Genomic DNA, 12,606 nt, shown 5'->3' with positions numbered 1-12,606 from the left:
GCTGCGGGAACCCAAGTCCCTGAACCATCACCTGCTGCCTCCCTGGCAAGTGCCAGCTCAGAAGCAGAGGAGATGGGATGCAGACATCCTAAGTGGTATCTTAATGTTTACGCCAACTGCTTGTTCTGTGGATTCTGCAAATTTTGAGCTCTGAGTGGTGACTTATCAGCTGTGTGATATTGGACAAGCTGTCTGCTTATCAGAGGATATTTTCATATGTATAAAATAAAAATAATGTAGACTGAGTGGTCCTGATGCACTATACCAGAAGCTGAAAGTGTTTTTAATTCAAGTTCTGAAGTATTTGCATTATCTGTGATGAGATTACTTAGGATGGGATTCAAGTCTAAGCAAACAACTCATTTATATTTTATATACTTACTTCTTATGTACATAGCCTAAAGGGGATTTTAAAGAATATTTTAAATAATTTTGTGTGAAATAAGGTTTCATGGTGTGCTATTTCTTATTTGAGATGTCTCATCAGCACACAGCTTTAGGTTTTGTAATATTTTGGAGTTTGCATTTCAGGATTTTTAGATTATGTATGCTCAGCTGATTCCAGGCCACAAAAACCTACATGTTGTTAAAATCACTTTATTAGCTAAAGATATTTTTTCCCTGGCTTTAGCTAACAAGAAATATTTTGCCACTTACTGCTCTCTGAAAGAGGTTTTGGATGTTCTCTTGGCTGATGCTCAAGGCTCTCCTCCTTCACGGCCAAAAACTTTGCTGTTAAAGCTGTATTGAGGCTGGATCTTTGTAGGACATGAAGTTTTGCTAAAAGTTTCATCCACTATGTAATTTATTGATAATACTCTTCTTAAACATAATAATATCCTGATTGTAGCATGTGGAGGTGATATGAATGAGAATAAAAACTAGGAATCAGACTTAAATATTTTTAAATTCTGAAAATAAGGAATATGAAGTATACATGCCTGACAAAATATGTCTAGACTACTGTAACATGTTAATCAAGGCATATAATCATGACAAACGAAACACAATTTATTTTCCTTCTCTGAATTTAAAAAATGACCTAACAACACCTAGAACATTAATATAAATGTTTGTCAAATATGCCTGCAGAACCCTAACAGCAACTCTAAATTTAACTTTAGATCTAATTTACCTATGACATTTTGACAGTTAGTGAAGTATTTATGGAAAAATTCTTCCTAATGCAAATATAAAATGAAATTTCTGGTATTACGAAGATGAGCCTGAAGTTATTTAATTAAAACCCTTAATTTTTGTATTACTTTTGAAGTAACTTTTGTAAATTAAAAATAGTGACCAGAAATGATTCATGACAATTGTTTAATTAGATTGTTAGTGCCAATACTCTTCATTAAATTTATCCTCATATTTTTTTGTAACAAAGCTTTCAATTGCAAACTAAAGATTTGTGAAATTTTTAGTTTTATTTTGTAAGTTATTTTTTAAAGCAATTTCTAAAATGTATTTTCATTTTTATTAATGTTTAATAATAGATTATTGGAAAAATGCTATTTGCTTGTCCTTTTTCTAAGAGTCAAAAATTCTGAAAACAGAATGTAGCCATGCTGATGAAACACAGAAAATGGTAAACAGAGACCACTAAGCAGCAACGGAACAAGCACAGGATAAAAATACAAAACCAATACTGCAGTGCAGTGGCACAATGTAAACCAGTGATCTTCCCTCATGCTGTTAAAATGCCTTTGTAAAATGCAATGATGTAGTTATTTTTCATGTAATATGACTTCAAAGGCTAACTTATGACAAATTAAGTATTTAGCTTGAAATAAAAAGCAAGTAGCAAGCACCCTGCCTTCCGCAAACCCTTGTTTTCAAAACAAGGAATACTACAAAATATGTGAATACACTATGGCTTCAGAATTTCTTTTTATAAAAAATATTACAGATTTTATTCTTATTTACATAGTTAATCCTATCCTAATTTCAAAATCATGAGAAAACAGAAACAAAATTCTTCAGGTAGCATCCTCTGAAATTAGAAAATATCAACCAGCACTAACAACCAGCAACATAGTAATCTTGGAAATCAGTTAAAGATTACACAATGCTTTTTTCAACAATACATTATCTTACCAGGCAGCATCATAGTGAATTCCTCTACACATAACCTGTCTCCTGTTTAAATAGACTATTCCTCATCTAGTGGCTGAATGGATATATCTGCACTGAAATCTATTCTCAACATTCATCCAATCCAAGAGAACAGAAACGAAACTCTAAGTAGTTGCTTTTACAAAAGTATCAAGGTTATTATAAATAAGTCTGACGGCATTTAATAATAATGCTTCTCATAGAGCTAGTGTTCAATGCTGAATTAGCTGTTGATAAAATTAGTACTGAATAGAAAAGGAGCTTAAATTAATAGTCCAGGATTAAAAAGAGAAAATATTGGCAAAAAATTTATGTGACTTGTAAATTATCCATGTATTTTACTAGACATGAGTAATCACAGATCTAAATTTATTTAAGAAGCAATTTAATATTTTTCTGAATAGACCTAAATTCCACAATAAAGCAATTTTGCATTTTGATATGCTATTATACATTCTAAATGTGTAATTCTAATGTTCAATTCAGATATTTCCCTGGTTGTATCGCATTTACTTTATACGCATAGGCTATGGGTATATAAAGTGTAACAACATGATAATCATGTTTCTTGAAGATTCTGTAAACACAATGTAGAGCTGTTATGACTTAAAGCAAAATCCCAAAAAAAGTTTAAGTACAGATCTTCCACTAATAACACATTTTTTTGTGAAAGTCAGATTTCTAGACATTATTGCTATTGAAAGCAGTATAAGTCTTTTTTTTTTTTTTCTGGAGGACACTGTATTGCATCACGAGCCTGACAGTTAATGTGCAGCTGAGTCATTACTGATTCCAGGGTCAAGAAATGATTTCGTGATCAGAACAAACCACAGAGAGATAAATGAAGCAGGAGTCAGAAATAATAAGGGCCTCTAGTTATGTGCTGATCACACCATAAGCTATTAATCTCCAGGGGCAGTCATATTTATGGAATCTGCCAAAATTATACTGATGCTTCTATACTTAAAAAAAAGATTAGCTGCAGCATTTAAAATCCATGATATTATCTTAAGTAACAATAATCATATTGGAATTTTCAGTGTTATTACAAAATAACATCTATTCAGTCAAACCAGTACATGCTGAGTATCTTACTGGGTAGTTAATTCACTTTCATTTCATTTAATTTTGACCATAACTCCATAATGGAGGTGCAATCATTACTTTGACTTTACAGAGGAACAGTTTAGGTCAGCTCTCCCAAGGTTACACAGATGGTATGTCAGCTTTTAACCCCCCATTTTCTTTAGTTTCTAAATGTAATTGGGTAACTTGCCTTTCAATTTTTTAAAAAAAAATCTTTTAAAGATCAAGTCCTTTGAATGGAAATTAACTAATTAAATTTAGATTAGAGGGTCATTTTTGTCTTGCAACTCTCTGCTTCTTGCTGAGAGAAGTTCAGGGATCAAACCAAGAAGTAGTAACTGAGCTTGATCATGCTCCTCACTTAAGCGACTGAGCTCAGAGAAGGTTTTTCACGGAGATTTCCCAGTCCATGCCATTCCCATACCTTCCAGACGTATTCTTCAGTATGGCCAGAGCATCTGGATAGCCATCCATGTTGTAATCTCCAATATGAAGGGTAATTGGCATTGATATTTCCGTTATTCGTTTTTCATTCACAAATGGCACAAAGCCCCAGAGTGTGCCCTTATTGCTGAAATTCTGCAGGACTGGAACCCACTATGGATTAAGAGAAAGCACATTAGATTTTCAGTAACCTTAGAACAAATATTCAAAATTGGGCAAAGAAACCATCAATTAAAATTTTTCAAAATAAGCATTTTAACCCCTGAACAAAATGGTGGGTTACTGCAATTTAAAAGTAGTCCTAGAGTGTATCACTAGTCATCTCGGTGCACAGCTGGTCACAGCCATAGGTTTTAGGACTCAGTTGATATTAAACTGCATTTAGTTGTATTGTCCAATTTAAAATTCTCATTGAAAGGAATTACAACCTCAAAAGAGTATTTTTAAAAATCAGTCATCATTATCTAATAATGGTAGCATTTCAAAAGGACCAACTGAAGAATATGAGAGTTTCCTTGATTCTCTTTTATACAAAGAATCTTCAAAAGGTCCATGGAAAACACACATTATGAAGAAGCTATGGGTGGATTTCAAAATTTTGCACTCAAATAAACTTGTACTGTGTTGTTATGACATGTCTGAAAGCACTAACCACGAGGCATCAGGCTGAGAGGAGCCGCTATCAGAGCAACATTAACTGTGATAAATTTACAGCAAGAATAAATATAAAAAATATAAAATGAGGCTGGGGTAGAAGAGTGGTTAAATCACTGTTGCTTTACAAAAAGGTAATGAGAATAGTGCCTCAAAGAACAGCAGCTTGAAACTGGAAAGCTCAGTTTCTGAAGAGATGAGACAAGTATGAAGCCTGAAGAAGCAGACCATCCATAGCAATTTGCAAGGAAAAAATTTTGTTGTGACACCCTAAGTCAATGCTAATTAAGGCTGAAACAATGACACCACAGACATTATAATTGGTTCAGCTTAAGCAATTTCTGTTTACATGGGAGCTGTTGTGGGTGAAGACGGGGATGTGGGGAAGGGGTCTGATTGATTCCACTGGTAGTTCACTCCTCAAACATGCACAAAAGCTGAAATCGGCTAGGCCAAAGTTGCTGGGTTGGAACTCAGTCTAGGTGTTCTGTCTGGGTGGCAAGGAGCCCAATTACTCAAGTCCTCACTGCTGCTTCCCAGTGTAAGTATTTGCAGGAGGTCTGATTCAGGAGCTAGAGGTTGGAATACTGAACTCGGGCATTCCAGTATGGGGCAGATGCCAAGCAGCCATCCCATGCAGCATTTTGTTACAGAACTGGAATGGGTTGCAACATGGCTTCATGATTCTGAAGACTGAGCACAATGAAAACAATGAGCAGATGAGTGAAAAGCAGGTCAATGAAAGCAAAGTATGGTCAAAAGTAAATGTCATGGAAACAGTTTTTTTGGAATGCTTACTTCATTTGGCTTGTTGACCTTCTAGAGGTGAAAAGAACAATAATATTTGTTTATAAAAAATTAGTCAAAGCTTTAGCACAAAAAAATGCTTGAGAAAGCTTCACCAGAGTCTTCCTTCATAGCCACAATGGTTCTGTCCATTCCTTTCATTAAACAAGGGCAATATTTTTTTTTTTTGAATTTCAATGGGAAATCATCTCATCTCACAACCAGATTTGGCTCATTCTGACTCTTTTTTTTTTCCCCAAACCGTGCACATGTTTAAAAGACAGTAATTTGTTTCATTTAATAACATAAAAAAGACTGCCACTGAAAAGGTCAAATTCTCAGGAATTTGGGCCAGTTCTGTGTAGTAGGTTAAGCCTCAGCCTGAGGTGGACATCTCACTGTTCTTGTCCCAGCTGCTCCACCTCTGATCAAGCTTCTTGCTTGTAGCCTGGGAAAGCACTGGAGGAAGGTCCAAGTCCATGGGACCCTGAACCCATATGGGAGACAGGAAGAAGGCTTTGGATCAGCCCGTTCCAGCCATGGGTGGCCATTTGGGGGTGAGCCAGTGGATGGAAGAGCTTTCTCTTTCTTTCTCCCTTTCTTTCTCTGTGTAACAGTATCTTTCAAATAAAAATAAAAAATAAATCTTGGGCCCGGCGCGGTGGCGCAAGTGGTTAAGTCCTCGCCTTGCACGCCCGGGATCCCATATGGGCGCCGGTTCTAATCCCGGCAGCCCCGCTTCCCTTCCAGCTCCCTGCCCGTGGCCCGGGAAGGCAGTCGAGGACGGCCCAAAGCTTTGGGACCCTGCACCCGCGTGGGAGACCCGGAAGAGGCTCCTGGCTTCGGATCGGCATAGTATCGACCCGTTGCGCTCACTTGGGGAGTGAATCATCGGACGGAAGATCTTCCTCTCTGTCTCTCCTCTCTGTATATCCGCCTTTCCAATAAAAAATAATAAAAATAAATCTTAAAAAAAAAAAAAAATAAATCTTAAATAGGAGGATTTTTAGTAGTTTCAAGTTCCTTAGGTATTGCTTATAATTTTTTTTAAAGTAATCCTTGAACTAGACAGTTCTTACATTTAGACAAAGTTTTTATTTTAAATTTTTTTCTCTGATTTCCATTTTCTCACAAACTCTTTGAAATATGCTTGTATATGTAGATGACTTTATTCATGACCCCAAACCAAGAAGTTCCCAACGCTCCCCAGACAACACTGCTGCAACTAACAGATGTTTCTCAGCCAAGGAGTATGAGACTTCTCACTACAAGAGTAAGAAGTTAGATTTAAAAATGTTAATAAAAATAAAAATAAAAAAAAAGAACTGCTTTCATATCCATTCAAAAAAAATTCTTTCATTTCTATATTTATTACAACAGAATAGACTGATTTCAAAATGAGCTTTTGGAAATCCTTGTCTCTCATGACTGCACAGATCTTCACCTTTAAAATAATTTAATGTACAACTACAAATCTGAGGAGCTAAAAACATTCCATTAAAATTGTAGATGTTTCCACAATTAGCTTAGAGTACAGATGCAGAATATGACCTGGAGATGCTGCAACAGAAGCTGGCACAGGTGACTTGAAATGGCAAGAGGCCAAACATGCCTATAGATTTATTTTCCTTCTAAGCAGATAACTCATTTACATGGCTGCAAGCAGAACTACATTAAAAATGGCTTGTGGAGCTGCTGTGTTGTGCAGCAGGTGTTGCATTTGACATTGTCATTCCACATTGGTGCTTCACTTCACTTCCAATTTACTCTGCTAATGACCTGGGAAAAGCAGTGTTTGGGACCTTGACACCCACGTGGGAGGTTGGGATGAAGGCCGTGGCTCCTGGCATTACTTTGGTTCAGCCCTGGCTGTTTCAGTCCTCTGGAGAGTAAGCCAGCAGAAGACCTGACCTCTCTCTCCTTTTCTATAACTCAGATTTTCAAGTATACAAATATCTTCTTAAAAACTGGCTTCTTAAAAGAAGGCCTCGTAAACAAGGAATATCCAACATTTGACAGGTTGTCTGAAGAAATTGCAATTGTTTATACTATTAAAAGATGTTTTTTAGAAATTTTAATGAAAAAGAATGACAGACATGATTATTAAAATTGAGTTTTAAAAAAATGTGGTTTTTATTTTTAATCCCTTTTTCATTCTTTTCTGCAAGAATAAAAAGGTATACTGGGGCTGCAACTGTGGTTCAGCAAGTAAAACCATTCCCTGTGACACGGCATCCCATACGGGCTGTGGTTTGAGTCCTGGATATTTCACTTCTGATCCAGTTCCCTGTTAGTAGCATGGGAAAGCAGTGGGACATGGTCCAAATGTCGGCGCTCCTGTCACCCAGGAGACCAGAGGAAACTCTTGACTGTGGAGTTCAATCTGGCTCAGACCCAGCTACTGTGGTCATCTAAGGAGTGAACTGTAACTGTGTCTTTCAAATAAATAAATCAATCTTTTAAAAATATAGTGTTTCATATCATCAAAATGCTTTAATAATTTTGAGGTTTAAAAAAAAATCTGTTGGTTTTGCTTTGGAAGAAGATGGGATATTTCACAAAATGCTGTTACTGCAAATTTCTGAGGATGACAGTTTATTAATCAGGATAAGCCCCGATGGCTAATGTATTCCTATTGAGGTAAATGTATGAAGGCCTACAAAGTAAAAGGAAATGTTCTTCACTGTAAAATTCATAAAAAAATTTTAAGAACTTTGGTAATTAATCTTTCTAGAGAAATATCTGAGTAGGTTTGAAATAATCTTTTTCTTTAAAAGACTTTTTTATTCATTTGAAAGGCAGAGTGGGAAAGGCAGGATGCTCAAGGGAGATATTTCAACCAATAGTTCAATCTCTAAAATGGTTATTAGCCACCAGCTCTGGGCCTCGTTGAAATTAGTAGTCAGAAATTCCATCTTGATCTTCTACATGGGTGGTAGTGGTCTAAATATTTAAATTAGCATCAATTGCTTTCTCAGGAGCATCAATAGGAAGCTGGATCAGAAGCAGATAGGCAATGTGACATGGAATCCCTATATTGAAAGCAGAGGCTTAGCCTGCAGCATCAAAACACTGATCCAAAGTGAAAATATTTTTGCAACAGTCTTCATTTTTTTAACAGACTACAATTAGGTTTAAATATTATGAACCAACACTGAGGTATTACTTTAAGTGATTTATACTTTAAAAAAGTTCAAGATAATCAAACTTCTGGTTTTACTATTTAAATACTTTCTGTTGTGTGAAGATTTTTAACTGCTTCAGGATAAATCTATCCTGAATTTTATAGCTCTCACGGGCTATAAAAGAAACATGCTATTCTATCATTTGTTACTACCCAAAAGGATATATTCTATTACCACCATAACCTCTCACTTCTATATTAATCCTCCAATTTGACTATCAGATTCTAAACTGTACTCATGAGCTATGGGTAAAAGTAATTGTCAGAGAAAGAAGGAAATCCAGATACTATAATAAATGCAAAATTAGTGGGATAGGCATTCGCCCTAGCTTAACATCAGCATCTCACAGCAGCATGCCTTTGTTTACTTCTCTGTTGCAGTTGCCAGGCTAGTATCCTGTTTTGCAGACCATGGCAGGCAGGAGTGAATGCTTAAATAAAGGAATCTTGCCACCAATGTGAGATCTCGATTGAGTTCCTCATTCTTCACTTCAGCTCAGACTAGTCCTGGCCATTGATTGGACAGTAAACCAGTTGATATCCCATCACCATCATCCAAAACAAGGTTATGAAACTAGATATAATGTACTTCTAGGTAATTCTGTGTTTAACAGTGTTTGACCATATTTCTGGCATTTAAAATGCTAACAGATCATAGGATCCAGAACTTTTTTATCTAAAGATTTATTCATTTCTTTATTTAAAACACAATGTTAAAGAGAGAGACCAATTTTCCAAATGCTGATATGTACCCCAAATAGTCACAAGGGCTGGGATTGGAGCAGACTGAAACCAGGCACCCAGAACTCCACTTGGGTCTCCCCTCAACGTGGCAGGGATCCAAGCACTTAGGCACTCTCCTGTTGTTTTTCCAAGTACATTAGCAAAGAAATGGATCAGAAGTGGAGCAGCTGAGATTTGTCTGCTGTAAATATGGGTTGTGCCACCTAATTAGAGGTAATTATAAAAACACATTTGCCATCAACATATAGTAATAAACAGATTTAAGAGTACTTCATTACATTAAAATAAGCAAGTCAATACCTTAATTTTGAGTTTCTATCATGATTTTTCAGATACCTTGTTTAGCTGTTTGAAGATTTTTTTGAACTGTATTAATTGGTCCTAATGAAAAACTAGTGGACATACCTGCTTTGTTCCAGAGAGTGTTAAGTAGATGATGCTTTTATGGCAATTTTGATCCTCACAGCCAGGTAGTAAGTGATCCATGTGCCCATCTCCATCTGCCAAAGGAAACTTCTTAAGTCCATTAACAGGCACAAAATCAAGTTCTCTTGTATGACAGGTTAAATGCTTTTACTTTCAGAGTCTACATCACCTCGGTTAAAAATGAAGAATCTGACACATGGCTTTATGACGAATGCGATTCTATTAAAAATCCCTCTGTTCCTTGCTGTATCTTATCTGGACTGCATGCTTATCTTTGGTTAAATATTTATCAGAATTGGAGACAGAAATAATATCAGACTGTAGCTAAAATCATCAATTTTTAAAAATGTAGTTTTTTTTTTGCTTATTTACATAATTATTATTATCACCACAGGAGAAAAACAAGCACACTAACAGTAAATTGCTAGATGGTCTACTTCTAATGTGAGACTCTAGATTTTACACATATTTCAAGTGTTTTTTATTCAGCATGAACCTCAAGTGCTATAATCTTCTCAGTAGTAGGTTTTTTTTTTTTTGTAAGATTTATTTATTTTTATTGGAAAGGCAGATTTACAGACAAGAGGAGACAGACAAAGATCTTCTATCCACTGGTTTATTCTCCAAGCTGCTGCAATGGCTAGCTGGAGCTGAACCAGTGTGAAGCCAAGAGCAAGAATTTTCTGGGTCTCCTAGGTGGGTGCAGGGTCCCAAGGCCATGCTCTATTACTTTCTCAGGCCACAAGCAGGGAGCTGGATGGAAAGTGGAGCAGCTAGGACATAAATCGGTACCCATATGGGATCCCAGAAATGAAAGGCAAGGATTTAACCAATACATTATTGCACCGGGCCCCCTCAGTAGTATTTTGAAGAATAAAAAACCTACTGAATCCCGCTCCCCCCATTTTAAGATTTACTTATTTTTATTGGATTATTTTATAGAGAGAAAGAGATATGCAGAGAAAGATCTACTGGTTGATCCACTTTCCAAGTGGCCTCTATGGCTGGAGGTGAGCTGATCTGAAGCCAGGAGTTTCTTCCAGATCTCCCACTTGGGTGAAGGGTTCCAAGGCTTCAGGCTGTCCTTTACCGCTTTCTCAGATCACAAGCAGGGAGCTGGAAGGGAAGTGGAGCAGCTGGGACATGAACCTTTGACCATATAGGAACCTGGTCCATGTAAGGCAAATACTTTAGCAAAAGCTAAGGCACTGGGTCCCATTGATCCCTTCTTCCTACTGTCTCTTCTACTTAAAGGGGTTTACCAACAGAAAGGTAAACCTACTTAGGGAGACTTTCACAAAGGAATCATCACATAGCTTTTAAAATTTAGGGGCTGATTTTGTTTCTTTAATGAATCATTTATTTGATAATGTACATTATGTCATTTAATGTAGATGTAGATGATAATTTGGAAAAAATAAAACTTCAATCAATACAGAAATAACCTTTATAGTATAGGTTTACATGTTTGTATGTTAAAGAGATGTATAATAGGCCTAGCATATCTCCAATAATGTATTTTTCAAAAATTAAGCCAAGTTGGACAAAAAGCTAGCTGCTGGAATCTGGCCTTTGCTTGAAAAAAGGAAAATGGCACAGAAACTAAAAAATATATTCATATCATTTAATGTCATTAAATGATTTAATTACTTATAGCCCTCATAAATAATATTAATAAACCTTATTTACAGGCTCAAAACAATAAATTACTCAAATCAATATATGAAGAACAACCCCAATTATATTATCTAAATTTAGACTATTTGAGAAGTAAATGTTGCAAAGAGATACTATTCTAGTTGAAACACAAAAGGTTTTCCAAGAAGATAAATAAGTATTACGTCTTCAAGTGACAAATAAAAAACAGCCAAGTTAAAAGAATTAAACACAAAGACATTATTTATAAGCTGGCTCCAGTGATACTTACGTTTCATTAAAAGTCAAGCACATCAGGAGAACAGCACTAAGTGTGTCCGTTCATTTTACCTCAGTGACAAAATACTCAAATTTTAGCCTTATTTCTACTTCCCCTTTCCCTAGTTTTTCTTTCTTTCGTGTAGTTTCACATTTCCCAGGAATAATATGACCACAAATTAAACAATATTTATATGACTAATGAAAACGCCATAATCATGTCATTGAGTATGAATAAGGAATAATATTTTATATATGCATACACAAAAATCTAGGACACCATGAAGGGCTCTGCTCTTTAGACTAAGTGTAAGCGATGTAAGTATGCATTTTATGTTACGAGGAAATGCTAAAACTAAGAGCCCAGCTTCGAGACTGAAAGGAACTTGCAGTTTTCAAGCAAACAAATAGAATATCATGTTTCACTTTTCTAATGTGTTTTAGAATATCTTTCTAGTAGAAAATAGAAATTAGACAAAGAATGCTGATTAAGCATTTAACAAGGCTTCTCCATGGTTATAATTTACTCCATTTTTAAAATCATTTGTGTTGATTCTCCCCCTGAAAAATTTATTTACAAACCATGTATATAGTTACACGTATATTTCCAATGAAGAGATATTCTCCTAAATAGTCATAACAGTTTCCATTTCAAATACATACCTCTATCTTCTCTTTATGTTCTAACTTTGTCTACTGATCTAACAGTAATACACGTAGGGGAGTAGTGGGTAAAGCCACCAGTTAGGGCACCAGCATCACATATAAGCTGATTTGAGTTCCAGTTGTTCCACTTCCCATCTAATTCTCTGCTAATATATCTGGGGAAAGCAGCAGAGTATGGCCCACGGACTTTGGCTCCTGTACTCATGTGGGAGATTCAGAAGAAGCTCCTGGCTCCTATCTTTGGACCAGCCCAGGTCTGGCCTTTGTGGCCTTTTGGGGAGTGAACCATCAAATGAAAAATCTCTTTCAGCTAAGAACTATAATCTGTTACAACAAAGCTCATATAAATAATGTCCTTTAGGAAGTGACGATGAAGAAAGTGATGCTGGGGTAGGTGTCTTGTTTAGCATTATGACATACTGAGACATTATGTCTGATCCCACAGAAATACAAAGAACCATCAGAGATCATGGGAATAATTTCATGGAAACAAGTTTGATAACCTAGAACAAATGGAGAGATGCCTAGGCACACACATTACCAAGACTGAATCATGAAGAAATAGAACAACTAATGACAGTAATAAA

General features: G+C 36.0%; 1 protein-coding gene across 2 annotated transcripts in view; it reads right to left on the bottom strand.

The window, feature by feature from the left end:
* ITFG1 (integrin alpha FG-GAP repeat containing 1) overlaps positions 1-12,606 on the bottom strand; it is a 187,945-nt gene that overhangs the window by 93,274 nt on the left and 82,065 nt on the right. For both annotated transcript variants that reach the window (XM_040982758.1, XM_040982759.1), the window contains exons 9-10: positions 9,419-9,513; positions 3,626-3,798 (exon numbers count right to left, since the gene is read on the bottom strand). In XM_040982758.1, coding sequence (XP_040838692.1) covers positions 3,626-3,798; positions 9,419-9,513 — 268 coding nt within the window. The remainder of the gene's footprint in view (positions 1-3,625; positions 3,799-9,418; positions 9,514-12,606) is intronic.

Source organism: Ochotona curzoniae, unplaced genomic scaffold, assembly GCF_017591425.1.
Source record: "Ochotona curzoniae isolate NIBS_2020 unplaced genomic scaffold, NIBS_Ocur_1.0 contig_3622, whole genome shotgun sequence".
NCBI lineage: Eukaryota > Metazoa > Chordata > Mammalia > Lagomorpha > Ochotonidae > Ochotona > Ochotona curzoniae.
This window is presented reverse-complemented; position numbering and strand designations above follow the sequence as displayed.